This window comes from Harpia harpyja, chromosome 2 (genome assembly GCF_026419915.1).
Source record: "Harpia harpyja isolate bHarHar1 chromosome 2, bHarHar1 primary haplotype, whole genome shotgun sequence".
NCBI classification, from domain to species: Eukaryota; Metazoa; Chordata; class Aves; order Accipitriformes; family Accipitridae; genus Harpia; species Harpia harpyja.
In genome coordinates, this window is record NC_068941.1 from 39,232,039 (window position 1) to 39,248,311 (window position 16,273).

Genomic DNA, 16,273 nt, shown 5'->3' on the forward strand with positions numbered 1-16,273 from the left:
CGCGCATGCGCGGCCGGTAAGCCCCCGCCCTCCTCCCGCCGGCCCCGCCATGCACCGCCTGGCGCCGGCGCTCCTGGCCCGCCTGGGCCGCCGCCGGCCCTGGGCTCCGGTGCCGCGGCGCGGGGCGGCAGCAGCTAGTGGTGAGGAGGAGCTGTTTGTCTTCCCCGAGTACGAGCCGGAACTGAGCGGGGCGGCGGCAGCGGCGGCGGCGACAGCGGCAGCGGCGACAGCGGCGCCCCGCCGGGAGCGGGCCCCGGGTAGGGAGCGGCGCCTGGTGGCGGCGGGGCGGCCCGACCCCTCGGTGCCGCCGAGCGGCGTGAGCTGCTCTTGCTGCGGGGCCGAGCTGCAGTGCCGCGACGGCGCGGCGCCGGGCTTCGTGCCGGCGGAGAAGTACCGGAGCCTGTCGGAGGGCCCGGCCGGCGAGGCGGGGCTGCGGAGCGCCGTCTGCCAGCGGTGCTGGCTGCTGGCCCACCACGGCCGCGTCCTGGGGCTGCAGCTGCCGTCCGAGCAGCACCGCCGGGTGGTGAGCGCCGCCCTGCGCCGCCCCCCGCGCCACGGCCGCGGCCCGCTCCTCCTCTACCTCCTCGACGTGCTGGAGCTGCCCGACCCGGTGCTGCCCCAGCTGCCGGGGCTGCTAGGCCCCGACGTCCCCGTCGCCGGGCTGCTGGTGGCAGGCAACAAGGTGGACCTGCTGCCCGCCGACTCCCCCGGGCACCTGGGGCGGCTGCGGCAGCGGGTGGCGGCGGCCTGCGCGGGGGCCGGCCTGCACGGAGCCCCGCTGGTGGACGTCCGCCTGGTGAGCGCCAAGACGGGCTTCGGCCTGGAGGGGCTGGTCAGCCGGCTGCAGCACTCGTGGAGGTGCGCCGGAGACGTCTACCTGCTGGGTGCCACCAACTCCGGCAAGTCGACGCTCTTCAACGCCCTGCTGCGTTCTGACTACTGCAAGTCCCGTGCCCCCGATGTCGTCGACAGGGCCACCGTCTCCCACTGGCCAGGTCAGGAGCGACGCTCTTCCCGTCACAGTGGCGGGCGCCCGGAGGCCGGCTAGCCCCGGGCCTGCCGTGAGGCTACCTTCGGCCACCCCCCGGGGCGGGAGGACCCGTCGCCAAAGGGCTGCCCACCACCCTGAAGCGTCGCCGCTGTGGGCAGCGCGCTCCGGTGCCGTGCCGTGCTTCAAACCGTTGCCTTCCTCAGGGCAGCGAGGGTGGGAGGCGTGCGCAGAGGGTGCTGCGCGTCTCGTGGCACTAAGGGGGCTGGTAAGCCAGACCCGGCCTGTGTGCTCCCCCACCAGTGGGGACGGTACCTGATCTGCGTGCCTTGCCGTCTCCCTATCAATTAGGGTGCCCTCCAGTCTAGAGAGACCAGGAGGTGGACTGGGAAGCACCTGTAAAACAATCGTAGGCCAAACCAAGCTGCCTAGAGGTGGGACTTGCCTGGGGTGTATTAAGTCAGTCTTGGCACAACGTGGCTTTGAGACATGTTTCATCAAACCATGGGTGAGAGCAGATCTCGAGCGGATGGATGCCTCCTTTCCACCGCCCTGGCTGGGGAGGCTAGTACTTTATGGGAGCAGCTGTAGTTCCACCTCCAACTTTGTGTTACTGGGTTTCACTCAAAAGCTGGAGAAGCAGTTGTTTGTTTGTTCGTTTTTTATCTTGTTCCTCAGAGCTTAAATGTGCCAGGTAGTCAGAGGCCCACAGGTGCCTTCTGTTTTTTTCCAGGAACAACACTGAACCTGTTGAAATTTCCAATTATTAATCCTACGTGTGACAGGATATTCCGAAGGCAGGAGAGGCTGAGAGAGGAGGCAACAAAAACAGAAGATCAACTAAGCAGTGAAGAAAAAAAGTACCTTAATCACCTTAAAAAGCAAGGTTACTTTGTGGGTGAGTATTGCCTGAGTAAAGGTATTGCCCCTCTGCCCTGATGAAAATACTGCATTACACAAAGGACTCCTTCATTTGCTGTAGAATCCAGCTGGTTTTGGCAAGTAATTCCTTCCCACTTTGAAAGAACTCATTTCCATTTAATTATGGGAAGAACACGCTATCTGTAGTAGCAATAAAAAATTTCCAAACTTGCATTCAAGTTATTTTGGCCAGTTTTTGTTCCCTGAGTAACGGGTGCAAGACCTCTAGCTCCTGTGTAAGTAGCAGCATTAGTATTTCTTCTGAGTACTTATTTTTCAGCTGCTGTTATGGCATTGCAGAGGTTTCCTCTGTGCAGTGCATCTCCCATCAGCATTTGCTAACCTAGCTCAGATAGCTTAGTAGTTTACAATGGTACTCCATTATAGGCTATCTCTCGTTCCCAAAGGAAGAAAACAAGTTTCATTTTTAAATAATCACGTTTTGGCTGCAGGCCACAGCGGTTGTACAACATTTTAGTATGTATCCAAAAGAGGGGCTTGCCGGAAGATAGCTCTGATTTTTCAAGTAATTCTGTGTTTGACAGTCTAAGGCACTAAAAAACAAAAAAAAAAACCCCAAAACCCCAGCCTCCTTTACTGTAAAATGGAAATCATGGAGTGTCTGTGATCTGGTCCCTGCTAAGGTTTTGGGGCTTGAGGAGTGCAAAGCAAGAATTATAGAAGGGATTTCTTAGCATCTTGACTTTTGAACACACCAATTTCTAGCCACATAGCATCTTTATCAACTTTATATTACCGACCTGCATCTCTTTTAAGCAAGGAAAGGGACAGATGTCCAATTGAAGGAAAGGCAGGTTAATAAATTAATTACCAGGAAATCTTTCATTTTAATCCAGGAAGAGTTGGAAGAACGTTTCAACAGCAGAAGTCTAGCCTGGTAGTTGACTTTGACCCTGACATGCTCTCCTACAGCATAGACGAAGATCCCAGGCATTCCCCTAAGAAGCATGAGGAAAGGGAGGAGTTCACATACAATGAAGTGAAGGATGCTCGCTGGTGTTTTGACACTCCAGGGATTGTAAAGGAAAACTGTGTAGGTACCCTGTGGTGCTATGTTTCGGGATGATAGGGTTTGGGAGGACTGTTCTGCCTTAGCTGTGCATGTGGGAGAGTAGTTCTGTTGCAGTCCTGGGGTTAGGATTCTTTTGGTTTGGGCAATTGTGTTAAAATATGGTTCGTGATTACTTGGGAAGGATTTGTTGTGTTAACACTGTTGCATTTCTGAATAGTGCCTACTGTGATCTTTGCAAAGGAACTGTATGACTGCATCGTCAAACTTTTTTAACATCTAAATGAAGGGAAGTAAGCGATAGTGCTGTAAGCAAGCTTTTACTAGCATCACCCAATGAAGTCTGCGCTTTTTTAGCTCTACCAGCCTACTGAAAAAGGTAGAGCTTAAGAGGATAACCAGTGTTGTGTGACTGAACCAAATCTTTGAGAAAGCATTCTCCCGAAGCTAATGGGATCTGCAGTGTTCCTGTTAATAGCTCCAATACGTCAGGCCTACCTCAATGTTTCAGTAGAGCAATGGCTCTGAAGCCAGTGCTGATGTAGTGCACATGTCCAAAAAAGTCATGTTTTGATTTTTGATCACTTCGGTATCTTTGCAGAGCTGCAGGTCATCTTTTGGGGAAGATTAAAAAGTACAAGGAGATAGAAAAGTTCTGAAGAGAATGAAGTGCAAGAACTGTACTGAGGCTGCACAGCTCAAGTGCAGATGCTGCTTTCATGAGCACTAGAAAACTGCTGGTTTTCTAGTAGATGTGTTTGCCAGATCGTATGTAACCCACTTTACTGTGGCACTTGGCTCTCTGATAGCCAGTGTAAAGACAGTCATCAGCTTAGAGACCTGGCTTGGTAACTAGAGGTTGGATATGTTCTTCCCCTCTTCTGGTGTTGAATAAGTGTGAAAAACAAGTGGGCTTTCCTGCATCCAGAAATACTTGCTGCCATTTCTGATTTTGATTATCCTCGCTGTGTCTTTGGAGAGCTACATGCCAATTTTCAGATCAAATTTTGTTCCTGCAGTCGGTGTTTGATCTGACTGGAGGACAAGCAGATTGTTTATGTGGCAGATTTTGGCAGGGGAGATTTCTAGTTATGAGCAGGTTTGGCGGGGGGGGGGGGTCGTTGGGTTTTTTGGTTTTTTGGTTTGGTTTTTTTTTTTGAAGAAGAGGGAAGGAAAGTGGCTGTTAGCATATAATGGAATTACATTTTTGTCCTTATTCCTTGGAGGTATGTTATATCTGCTTCTTCATGACTCCCTCCAAAGCCAAACTTCTGGAAAGCCTAGAAAAGGATTACTGATAACTCAAATTTTGGATTAAGCATTGCCAAACACATGAGAGAACCTGCAGCTAGCAGGGCAAAGCCTCCTCATCTTTTAGAATCGGTATTGAAGGCTGCCCTGACTTTCAAGCTAAAGATTGTCTGCTTGTGAACACAGGAAGAACATTAGGGGTTCTGGCTGCACCACAGCCCTTGTTAGTTCGGTCTTTTAATGCTGAACTGAAGTTAATCCTCATGGCCAGACTGCTACAAACTTGTATTTGCGGCATGCCTGCGGGGCACAGTCGGAAGCATTTGTGTTGTCACTTCCCTGCGTTTAAGAAAGAGACACTGTCAACCCGGAGACTAGTTGTTTCTTTCCTTCAAGGCACTGCTTCCTGAAATTCTGTGCCTGCACATTGTTTCATAGCTGGGTTTGAACAGTGCTTCTGTAAAAAGTAATCAGACCGCTGTGGCTGCAGCACTGCTAGTTAAGTCTCTGGCTTTTAAGTAGACTTTGGGATGGATCATTTCACTGAAACAAGTTAGCACCTAACGAGATGAGCCAGTTAAGCCAGGAGATGGAAAGGAAGAGGGAGGAGAGGAAGACAGGCAGCGGGAGCATTTGGGAGCCCTCACAGAGGGGAGAGCTTGTTTCACTGTGCCCAGGGTAGGGATCCGTGCTGTCATCCTGCAGTTTGAGTTGTTTCACAGCGTCATCCAGCACTTTTCTCACAGTGAGATATTTGAGACTAGTTTTGCTGCTGGTATTGATTCAGAGCTTTGCATCACTACCTAAGTGGAGTAACTCAAATGTCATAGCGGAAGGTGGTTCCAGTTCTGCACATGGCTGCACTCATGCTAAAGCACAGTAAATCTTGGGTGAGCTTGTTCCAGCCAGGCCTAGGATTCCCAAATCTTTGGTCCAACAGGCTGCTGGCAGCTGTTCTACTTTGTTACGGACCTTCATTGCCGTGGAGATTGTTGACATCCCTACCTCCTCCTGTTTCTCACTTACTGTGTGGACCAGAATTTAACTGTTCTGTTAGATGTTCTTCACACTGCTCTACTTGATCTTTTTCTTCTATCAGTATAATGCCAGTATTAATTTCATTGTCCCCATTGAAAAATCTGGAATGGGTTACGGCAGTACAACTTATTTTGCAGGTTTTAAATCTCCTGACAGAGAAAGAAGTAAAGCTGGTTTTGCCAACACAGGCCATCGTTCCACGGACCTTCATTCTCAAGCCAGGAATGGTCTTGTTTTTAGCAGCCTTGGGACGTGTAGACTACTTAGAGGTAAGGGAAGAAAGGATTTTGTGAGCAGCTGCTTCATCTCTTCTTATAGTACCAGACAATAAAAGGCTTTCTGGGTAGCTTTCCCAGACCCTTTCTCTGCTGCTTTTGAGATGATGATTCTGTTAATAAAGCACCGCATAAAGTCAAAGTGCCTTGGCGTGGGGAGTTGCAGTTAAAAGGTTTGATACTTGTTACCAGCCTGCTGTATTTTATATCATATAACAGTAACTGCTTTTGAATGCTTAATGTGCTTCCCATAACATACAAAGGCACAAGGCAGGGAGAGAGGGAGGGAAGGAAGAGAGTGTGAAAATTAGCTGGGAAAATAGCTGGGTTTCCTCATTTCTGTGTTTTGTGAGAGCTGTCTGCCAAGAGAGAAAAGCATGGGCATTTTTCTTTCTGACACAGACCTTCCTGAAGAGTTTGCCCAAGGAAGCAATTAAATGTACGTGTATTTTAGTTTCTGTAAAAATATTTTTTAAAGGCGCTCTGTGTGTGTGTGTGTGTCCCCACCAATTTCTTCCATTTATTAGAAATGCCATGTCACACACCTTTACTGAACTGTGTGGAGCTGACCTCCCATGATGTTTCCTCTGGAAGGGGTGGTTTCTTCCAGATACGGAAGATATATCTAGCACTTATGATAATGCCTTTCTCAGTAGTTTGTCCCATTTTGGGAAGGGGGTGTGTGTATGGCTGTTCCTTTGTTTCAGTCAGCTTTCCAATATCACCGTAGAAATGTTGAATTGGTACTTTGCTGAGGACAGTCTTGACCTGCTGGGAGAAAACCAGTAAGGTGGAGGGGACAGGATTCTGTAAGTAATAATGTACCAGTATGGCAGGAGAGCTCCATTGTAGTTGAGGTGAGAATCCAGAGCCCTGTCCTGAAAAATGGTACAGAGGAGTAATGCCTCACTCAGAAAAAATGCTGTTTGTGAGGAGAGCAACCCAGCAGAAGAAAACCTGTCTTTGTCCATACTGTCTTGGGCAAAGCTCTCAGAAAAGAACTTCCTAGCCATGTTGGTTGGGCGCTATCAGGGACTTAAGAAAGCACCAGGATTTGCATCCATGACGAAGTAGGACAGTGATACAGGTGACATCTTGCTGGCAGTAAACACCCTCTGCAGAAACGCTGCAAGATCAGGCAGCCACAGGGCTGCCTGAGGGGTTGTTTTGTCACGAGGGATGACTTCTGTTCTTAGAAGTTGTGGAGAACGCAGCTGGTGTTGGCAGCCTGGGGAACCTGAGGTCAGGGTGAAGCAGTGTCACACCATCTCCTGATGAGAGGATCAGGCTCAGAGACATGTCCAGTGCAGCAGGGCTGGCAGTCAGGCTTCGTGCTATAAGCCTGTTCTCCACGTAATGGTGCTCCTAGCAAGCTGAGCTGTGCATGTTTAGGGCCCCGCAGGTCCTCGGTATCTGTCTCAGCCCATTGCTGTATCAGTCTTGCGTATCTACATCTTCCAGAGGCCTTGAAGGAGGACTCAGATCATTACAGGAGTCCCTGCCTCAGATTAGATCTGTGAGGAACTTGAAGGAATTGCTGCACTTGGGTTTCCTTATTTCAGACTGCTAGCAGCGTTTATAGAGGTTTCTCCCCTCTCTGACCTTGTTTGCTTTGCATGCAAAAGCTAAGAGAGTGCCTGCTGAAACTGCTCCACATTCGGTCTTTGCATAGCTTGAGAGCAGCTCGGAATGAAGTATGGTTTAATGAGAGGTGTGTGTTAGACATGTAAAGTGATAGGAGAAGAAGCACCAGACAGGAGATGGCCATCACCTCTCATGCTAAATAACCACACTGAGTTTGTTCTTGGGAATTAAACTTGAGCAAAGATATCTCTTGGATGATTTGCCTGAGCTGAGCAAATGAAATGGCAGGGGATACGGAATTGGGGGTGCTTTGAGGCAGGATGATGAAGCCGTGGGTGCTTCTCTCCTGGAAGCTCAGCTCCCCTGTTTATGTAAACCCTGGCTGTTCTGCGGTGACAGGGGCAAGGACCCCTAGGGCAAGGAGGGGACATCAAACAGGTTTTCAACATGCAGGAAAGAAAACAGAGCAAGAGAAAGCAATTCAGGGCTGCTTTTCTGTTATCATAAGTAACATCCTCTTCTTGCTACTTATTTCAGGGAGAAAAGCCTGCCTGGTTTTCTGTCGTGGCTTCTAACCTGTTGCCAGTCCACATTTCTACTCTGAGTAAAGCAGATGCCATCTATGAGAAACATGCTGGCCAAGAGTTACTAAAGGTAAGAGGAGGTGCTGTCCTGGGCTTATGGTTGCAGATAGGCAGGCCATCCCACCTGGTGAAGTGCCCTGGCTGGGGCACAATTGATGGAGAAAACCAGGATGTGTTAGGAGTTTGAGACTTCTGCATTGGGAGAGTGGAGATCTGCAGTGTGGAGTGGTCTTGCACAGGCTGCATGGCTGCAGCTGTGTTAGGAGAGAGCATCTGAGATGATGCGTTTTCAGCAGAGCTTTTGTTTCTAGCGTTCAGGCTGATTAAGATTTACAGTGCTCTGCTCTCTAATGCTCAGCTTTTCTTGAACAGCCTTAAAGTGCAGGCAGTAACGGGGATATTTTCCATGGCAGACTTCAGACTGGGGTTTCAGAACAGATTGCAGTTGAAAAATGTACCTTTCTTATTCTTTGCCCGTGCCGCACATCCCTTCATCTTTTGGTGGTCTGTTTTTTTCCTTGGTATTGCCACATACTCTGTAGCACTTGCAGATTGATGGCGGATGGGGTGAGCTGTCCTTGTCCTGGCAGCTCCATTCCTGTGCACCTGGAGAACAAGTGCTGTCACTCACATCAAGGCAGCTGGCTTGAGCCACCAGCTGGGTTGTGCAGTGGGCATCTTTGCTCACCTCTGAGCTCCCACTGGGTTGCTCTGGATGTGATCCTGATTCTGTTCTTGGCAAACCTGAAATAACTCCTGTAGGGTACTCAAGCCAGCTCTTACTTGGCTAACAACAGTCTAATATCTTTATTCCCACTTGTGCCTTGCTCGCCAGCTTAAGGTAGGAGTGCTGAAGCATCTCTTGACTGTTAAATCTTTTCTCCATGTTTTGATCTTAGGTTCCTATGGGTGGGGAAGAGCGAATGAAAGAGTTCCCCCCGCTTGTCCCTCAGGACATCACACTGAAAGGAATTGGTACCACTGAGGCAGTCGCAGATATCAAGCTTTCCTCTGCAGGTAATTTAATATTGCTTCATTAGTTTGCTTTGCAGGATCTGCGTCCTAGAAACATTGATGGGAAGAGGCCTCTGAAGGGTTGAAGTCATATTTCCTGCTCAGAGCAGGACTGTCACCAACACAAAATCAGGGCAGCCGTGACCTTGTCCAGCTGAGGCTTGGCAACCTCCAGAAATGGAGATTGACAACCATGCTTGTACAGGATAACCACATTGGAATAGTTTATGCTCTGGCTGCCATACAAGTTCCACAGCGTCAGGAATGGCTGTGACACTGTCGGCCGTCCAGGTGAGATGGAAAGGGCCATGGATTGGAAAGCTTTGTTATTGTGGTTTTTGGTAGTTCCCACCATCCCTCTTAAGTTCACCAGGAAAGAGCTGTGTCTGGTGTGGCTGAGTAGGGTGTGGCTTTAGGTGCTGGGAAAGGGCTGGATATTACCTTTGAGATTGGTTTCTCAAAGAAATCACGCCTGGATAGTTCAGGTTCTTAGCCAACATGGAAGGCACTGAGTTTGTGCCAGAACCCTCGTTCTGATCCTAGTGACTCATCTTGCTGTTTGTTTTTTTTTTTGGCTGTGCAGGCTGGGTGGCAGTGACGGCTCACACGGAAGAGAAATTGCTACTCCGAGCCTATACTCCCAAGGGCACCACGTTGGTGGTGCGGGAGCCTCCCCTTCTGCCATACATCAGTACCATCAGAGGGGCCCGGATTGCAGGCACTGCTGCCTATAGGACCAAAAAGCCTCCCTCCCTGGTGGAAAACCTGAAAACCACAGAAAGGAGATAGCACTTACCATCATCTGAGCAAGGTAGAAGACAGAACAGCCTCTGTAGAACCTTGTTGCTCATTGATATTCAGGAGAGCTTGGAGTCCTTTTTAAAGGCAGACAGGCACATTTTTGAAAGCAGGCCTGGGGGGAACTCCACAAGTCCACATCTGATCCAGCTGCTGAACTGCAGCCATTTTGAATGAGCTGAGTGGCTGGTACCTTGCTGTAAGAGGTGAAACAGCTTCTCCCTGGGACCTGCCAGTATCTATGAGCAAATACCTTTACCTGTTCCCTCTTGAAATACAGGTTGGAAGCTCACCTGCCTGCCCTGGGCTGGCTTTGCTGTTCATAGAGTAGGTGTTCTCTTGCAGACATGCTCCCGCAGGTCAGAAATCATCACCTTGTTCTTGGAGACTTTACAGTGTTTCCAAAGTTGAAGGAGGTGGAGGGAGTGGGGAGGAGCAGGGAATGCTCCAGTGTGGGTATGACCCTCCTAGTGGCTCACAGTAATTCAACAACATCAACCAAAAATCAGGTCCTTTCTGTCCTTCAACATCTGGGGCAGACGAGGGAGTGCAATGCCCTGCTTTTGGACACAGGAAAGGTGGATTAACAAAAAGCAGGTCTGCTCACATGCCTGAAGAGGAAACCTTTGCGACTCACTGCTTTGGTTTCTTGTCCTGCTGAAACCAGGACAAACTTTTGTAAAGGTTTCTGAGACTGAGGGTGTGGAATAAAACTTTGCAAAGACGCTTACTCCTTTGTATCCTTTTCAAATCACTGACAAAGCACTCTTGTGTGGGCATAAGCATCCTGCTAAATACACAAAAGCTCCAGTAGGAAGGCCAGTGTTGGAGGAAAGTGTATCATGCCAGTTCTGACAGCTGAAGAGAGGTGAGGCTGCTGCAGCTCCATCCTGCCAAGCACAGAGTGCACACACGCACTGCATACATACACCTCTGGCCACACAGATCACAGACGGACACACAGCACTTAATGCAAACATAGACAGTGCCAACAGCCTGTATCCACATGTGTGTGCACACAGACACACACACACAGGGTGGATCTCTCCAGCTGCTGGGGTGGATGCTTGGTGATACCACTTTCCCTGTTGCTGGCACCCGGAGATGTGAGCCCCTGAGGCTGCAGCCCCACTCCAGTTACTGGTACAGACAGTCTCCCTCACAGACACACAACTGGCCAGGACTCTCCTGGTCCTGTAGCCTCATGCTCTCCTAGAGCCATCTGGGTGCTCTGACACCCTGAGCTGGCCCTTAGAGGCCCCCACGCTTCTCCCAGGCCGTTCTCCAGCTAGTCCAGCTTGATCTTCACAAGCAATAGCACACTTGGGACACAGCTCCTCCGACCCACGGTCTGGCTCCAGTTGCTGCCTTCGCATCCCCATGTGCACACACAGACACAGAATACAGAGCCCTCACCCAAGAAAGTTAGAAAGGAATTTAATGAGGACACAGGTTAGATGATTGTGCTAGTGAGGTGCAGGGCATGGCCAGACAAGTGTACTGACTAGCCAACTGTTTACACATAACTAGCCCTCTTTATCCCCTTACCCCTCTATTATTTCCCACACTTGTTCCCCAAATCACCTAAATCCCTCTGTTTTCCCACCTTTGATTCTTCCCCTGAATAAGTTCTGTGCAAAATGTTCCCCTGCATCCCCTGGTGTGTCCCACACCCCTAGACAGTGATCCTCCTTAGCCCAAAAGGTGACCTGGAGAGCTCCCATGACATACAGACTCATGGCATGGCTGAGCTTGAAGGGGCCTCTGGAGGTCCTCTGGGCCCACCCCCTGCTCGAGCAAGGGCACTTAGAGCAGGCTGCCCAGTACTGTGTCTAGATGGGCTTTACTATCTCCACGGATGGAGACTCCATGACCTCTCTGGGCAACCTGTGCCAGTGTTCGGTCACCCTCACAGTAAAAAAGCGTTTCCTGATGTTCATAAGGAACCTCCTGTGTTTCAGGTTGTGCCCATTGCCTCTGGTCCTATCACTGGGCATCACTGAGAAGAGCCTGGCTCTGTCCTCTTTGCACCCTCCCTTCAGGTGTTTATAAACATTGATGAGATCCCCCCAAGGGAAAGACTGACCGTGATGGGTGTCACTCTTGGACAGAGGGGCTGATGGCTCTGCAAACACAGCCCTGAAAGGGTGTTCATTCCTCAGGAGTCCTTCAGCTGGGTTTCTGTCCAGCTGTGCCTGGGCAGCTCTAGGCTTGTGCAAATGGGTCTTTGACGGTCCCGAGGATGGGCCCGGGAGTAGCCCAGCAGGGCATTATTTGGGCTCCTGCTCCCACCACTGTGTGTGCGTGTGCTCCTTTGTGGGTGTGCAGCCTGGGCTGGAGAAGTTGCTTTAGTTTGGATGATGCTTAAGGATGCCTCTTCACCAGCCTGCACTGCAGCTATGTTAGACGGGGCCAGCGCGCAGAAACCCAGCACTAGCCCCATCTTGCTGCCTAAAATGACATCAGCAACCAGAGCTAACCACAGGCATCGGGTTTTACTTACTTACACTGTTGCACAGATATACACAGTGTTTTGTGCCTTGAGGAGAACCTGTCTCCTGTCTCGTGCTGGTAACACACTTGATTTAACAGTGGGGAAGAAAACAGTGGAAAACAGAAGGTTGCACCTCCTCATTTGTCAGGGTTATGCGGAGCAGTCCTGGGAAAGCAGGCACGGAAAAAGGCACGGCGCGCTCAGCTAAACTGGGAGGCAGGAAAGGGGTCTGGCTGCGGTCTGTTCAAACTAGCTTGACAAATCCAAACCAGGCATCTCCCGTAACATTCCTCTGCTGCTGTATGTCTGGGAAAGACACAACATGAAAGGCAAACAGCTCCGCATGCGGGAAGAGTAACTGGAAGACCTGCCTCTCCTTAGAGCAGTGGTCCTCAGCCCAGGGGCTGGATGTGAAAAATTGCAGCCAAGGTGAATGTCTGGTGTAGCAGGTCCCCCAGTTTTGCAAAAAAAACCAAAAAGCCTATCTACAAGGACAGGTGAGCTGCACTGGGCTCAGAGGGTGCCAGAGGCATACCCAGGAGAAAAGGCTTGCTGCCGACAGGGGGATGTGTAGGGAGGGGGCATGCACGCCTCGCCTGCCCAGCATCCTTTTGTGTCCAACCCCAGCGTGCAAGCAGTGAGCTGGGGCAGCACAGGGGCCTGGCGTTGGGCAGGTGTTGAAGGGCTTTTGCAAAAGCTGTGTTGTGCCGTGAGAGCAGCAGCCTGCTAGCAACAGCCCCAGCTGGGAACAAAAATGGGTGCTCCTGACAGATGATAAACCTCGGCATACAGGGGGTTGTAATGTGGAAGCAATTAGTGCCTCAATGAAAGCATAGACATGGCTTTTATGAGCTCCCAGGGCTGAATTACACGGGAGCTGAAGACTGCTTGGAAACTTTTCTCAAAGGGAGGGTTCATGTTTGGTTTATGCCAGACAGCCTGAAAGGTAAGACAATTTTTACCATGCCTATGGACAACGGCCAATTTAATCTTAGCACAGGAGCCAAAAGCAAAGGTGGTTTGAATCTGTGCAAAACTGAGGCATAAGGAGACAGCTGGGAAGGTCCAACCCCCTGGGAAGGTCTGTTCTTCATGGGTGTCCCAGTGTGCACTAGCAGCGTGCAATCATTTATAGCCGCTCCAGAAGAGTGTATTCAGCAGAACCGCTCAGTTTGCTGGAGAACTGCACAAAAAGACCAGCTCACGGCTTTGGATGGGGCCATTAAAATACAGGTAAAATCCTACAGAAGGACCGACTGGAACATGTAACAGCTAAAGCTGGCTGGCAGTGCCCTTGAGCCAGCGGGGGGGTTGCAGCACCCGGTGGTGTTTGTGTACCTGGACGGGGGTGCTCCTCAACTTCCCGGCAAAGCGCAGAGCTGGGTCGGAGCTGGGCAGTGTGGCTTGCAGAACTGCGCCAGGCAAGGGAGGGCTGCACCTCCCCGCCTCCCCGCAAGCAGGGATGTGCCGCCGCGGCTGGGAGCCCGTGGGTTGGTTTGCTTTGGCACGCATCCGATGTGGCGCCAGCTCACCCAAAAGAAAAAAAAAGTTACTTCCTTTCCCTGCCCAGTGGCTATTCCCTTTCAGAGCTGCTCATGGCAGGGGACTCCCAGCCCAGGAAAATGGCCACTGCTTTTCATGGCAAGAGCAGAACCAGTCCCATGTAAAGTTTGAAATTTTGCCCACTGTTAACACTCCCAAAATAGCCTGTAATGTGGGGAGAGGTGCATTGGGCCGGGAGCCTAATGGACCAGAAGTTTCAAGCATCTGCTTCCTGCTGATTTTCCTGTGATTCACAGCTTGCAATTGCCCATAAACTTCCCTCACCAGCAACTGTCTTCACTGGTCTTGTAGCTAAACTGCTGGGGGCTGCCCAACATGACTGGTGCTGGAGCAGAAACCTTATGGTGGGTCCATGCCCTGGCGGTGCATTGACCTGTCCCAGTGGTTCCTCCGGTGGCAGAGGAGAGCTGTGTCCGTGCAGGTCAGCTAGCAGTGTCCTGAAATACCAGGGGGAATTCATGACTGGCTGCTGTTGAGGATGAGTTGGTGGTAATGTCCCATGCCACATACTGGGTGCCACGGTGTGGCTGTGGCCACGTCTTTGAATTATTCTGTGCCTCAGGTCCCCAGTCCAGCCTTACCAGGCAGCACCGAATCAAGAAAGAGGAGAAAAAGGAAAAAAAAAAGCCCTCAAACCATCAGGGTTATTCTGGCCAGTTCTGAGCAGGCCGAGGGCTTAGTGCCTTTTGGAAGGACTGGAGCAGCACATGAGCCCGTTATTAAAACCAGGATCCCCAGCACAGCGACAGGAAAGGGGTTCAGCCTTCTTTTTGGTTTTCCTCCATGATTGCAGGGCTCAGGGATGCTGAACAGAGTGCAAACAGCCAGGCCAGGTCAGAGGGCAGGCGAACATGTGCTATGCTGCCCATGTGTTAGCTGGGGAGCGTGTGATGTGCTGCGAGTGCGGGGTGCATGCCTGCAATGCTGCAGCTGCGTGTTAGGTGTGCGGTGCAAGTGCGTGCTATGCTGCAAGTGTGTGCTCCTGAAATCTCCACTTAAAAAATACTGCCCCTTGGCATCCTGAGTCCCTGCGTAAGGCAGCACGACCTGCGCCAGCACTCGGGAGGTCGTCCTCCCGCTTTCCAACGACCCAAGGCGCTGCCAATGTCCCTGGTATCCCCACCAAGGGACCAGTCACCATCTTCCCAGTCAACTTTTTGCTGCAATCCTCCTTTGCCCATTTGTGATGGAAACAACAAACCCAGCCACAAACCTCATCTGTCCCCTCACCTCCAGCATAGCCTCCGCTGCAGATGACAGCAGTTTGAGTGCTCTGACCAATACAGGGCTAAAGGAAGCTAAGAATGGCTCCTTCGACCAGCCCGTGGGCAAGGGACAGGTTCAGCCGCCTGGCTTGAGCCCAAGGCTGTCAGAGCACTGCCACCACATTGCCTTGCTGCAGGTCTGGGGCAAAGGATGGAGATGCAGGGAACTCAATTTACCAAGCTTAAAAATACAGCCTGGCCAAGGGAAGGGTTTTGCCCTTCTAGAATTGCCTCTTCCGATGTATAGGTTATACTGTACATGAACAAGGTAAAGCCACTTGCATCAGCGTGGCTAAACTTTAAAAACCAAAAACCAGCCACCAAACCAAAGTCAGGAACCTAGCATTTTGGCTCCTGCACAGCATCAGCAAAGCCTGAATAAGGCAGCTGAGTTAAGACATGAGCTTGTTCTGTCCCCATAGAAGCCAGCAGGAAGCTAAGCCATCCCCCACTTGAGCCAACTCACCTTCTGGGCAGCTCAGTGTGTGGGCAGGAGCTCACGCTGGCCTGCAAGGTACCACAGAGCCATGCACTTGTGCTCAGCTACCCAGTTCTGTAGCATAAAGCAGCATCTAAGCATGCTTTCACCTTAGCAGGTTTTATTCTGGTTTTCTATCAGGAAAAACCTAGCAGGTTTTCTACCACGGTCCAAGGAGCTAGTCAAAGATAAGGATGACCTGACTGCAGGTTTAAGGGAAAATGGTTTCTCAGGTTGCCAACCCGCTTGTGGTCTCTCGTTTCAGCTAGCTTGTTCGCAGAACACCTTCCTGGGGGTGGGGGGCAGCACCAGCTGGTGGTACAAAGGGCAGGGCCTCCTCTATCGATCCAGTTTGAAATCATTAACTCACACGGCACAGGCACAGGCAGAGGCGCAGAAGTACCCGGACCCTGCCTGTGTGCGCCATGCTCTCAGAGCATCTCCCTTGCAGTCCGTGGGCAGGCTCGGGTTCCCGGTCCTTACACCGGCTTTACCATAAACTGCATACACGCCATCTGCAAGACTTCAGGGGGAGCAAACCAAAACCTGCCCCTTACCCAGGTGATGACAGGCCCTCCACGGCTATGTCCCATGATGGCAGTGCACCCTGCTCTTTGCTGCTTGACGACTAACTGCATGGCTCAAAACCCCAAATTCCCATTGACAGACTAAGATGACTCTGGCAGGGGGCATTGCTTATGAGAAAACATCTAATCAGAGAAGACAAAAGCTCAGTTCTTATGCTTCTAGGAACGTCCCAAATTGTTGAAAGCTGCCACAGCTGCCTATAAAACTATCCCCACAAGTTCATCAACTGTCATTTGCCTTGGTCCCTGGGCAAACAGGAATTGTTCTGCATTAGTAGGAGGTAAGAATGACCAAGCCCTAGAAGGCAGGTTAGAATCATGGGCTAATCCAGCTCAGGTTTTCTAAAAGGGCCAGGCTGGCAGAGAGATGAAAAGTCACCCTTGCAGGCTATACAGGGCTGCA

The 16,273-nt window shown here is 51.0% G+C and overlaps 1 protein-coding gene across 1 annotated transcript; it reads left to right on the top strand.

Moving 5' to 3' along the window:
* Positions 1–5: 5 nt before the first annotated feature.
* On the top strand, positions 6–10,213 carry NOA1 (nitric oxide associated 1). Its single transcript, XM_052776621.1, has 7 exons — positions 6–995; positions 1,722–1,886; positions 2,767–2,963; positions 5,366–5,497; positions 7,625–7,741; positions 8,571–8,688; positions 9,269–10,213. Exons 1-7 carry the CDS (start codon positions 50–52, stop codon positions 9,472–9,474), a joined length of 1,881 nt encoding a protein of 626 aa, XP_052632581.1. The 5' UTR covers positions 6–49; the 3' UTR covers positions 9,475–10,213.
* The last annotated feature ends 6,060 nt before the right edge of the window (positions 10,214–16,273 follow it).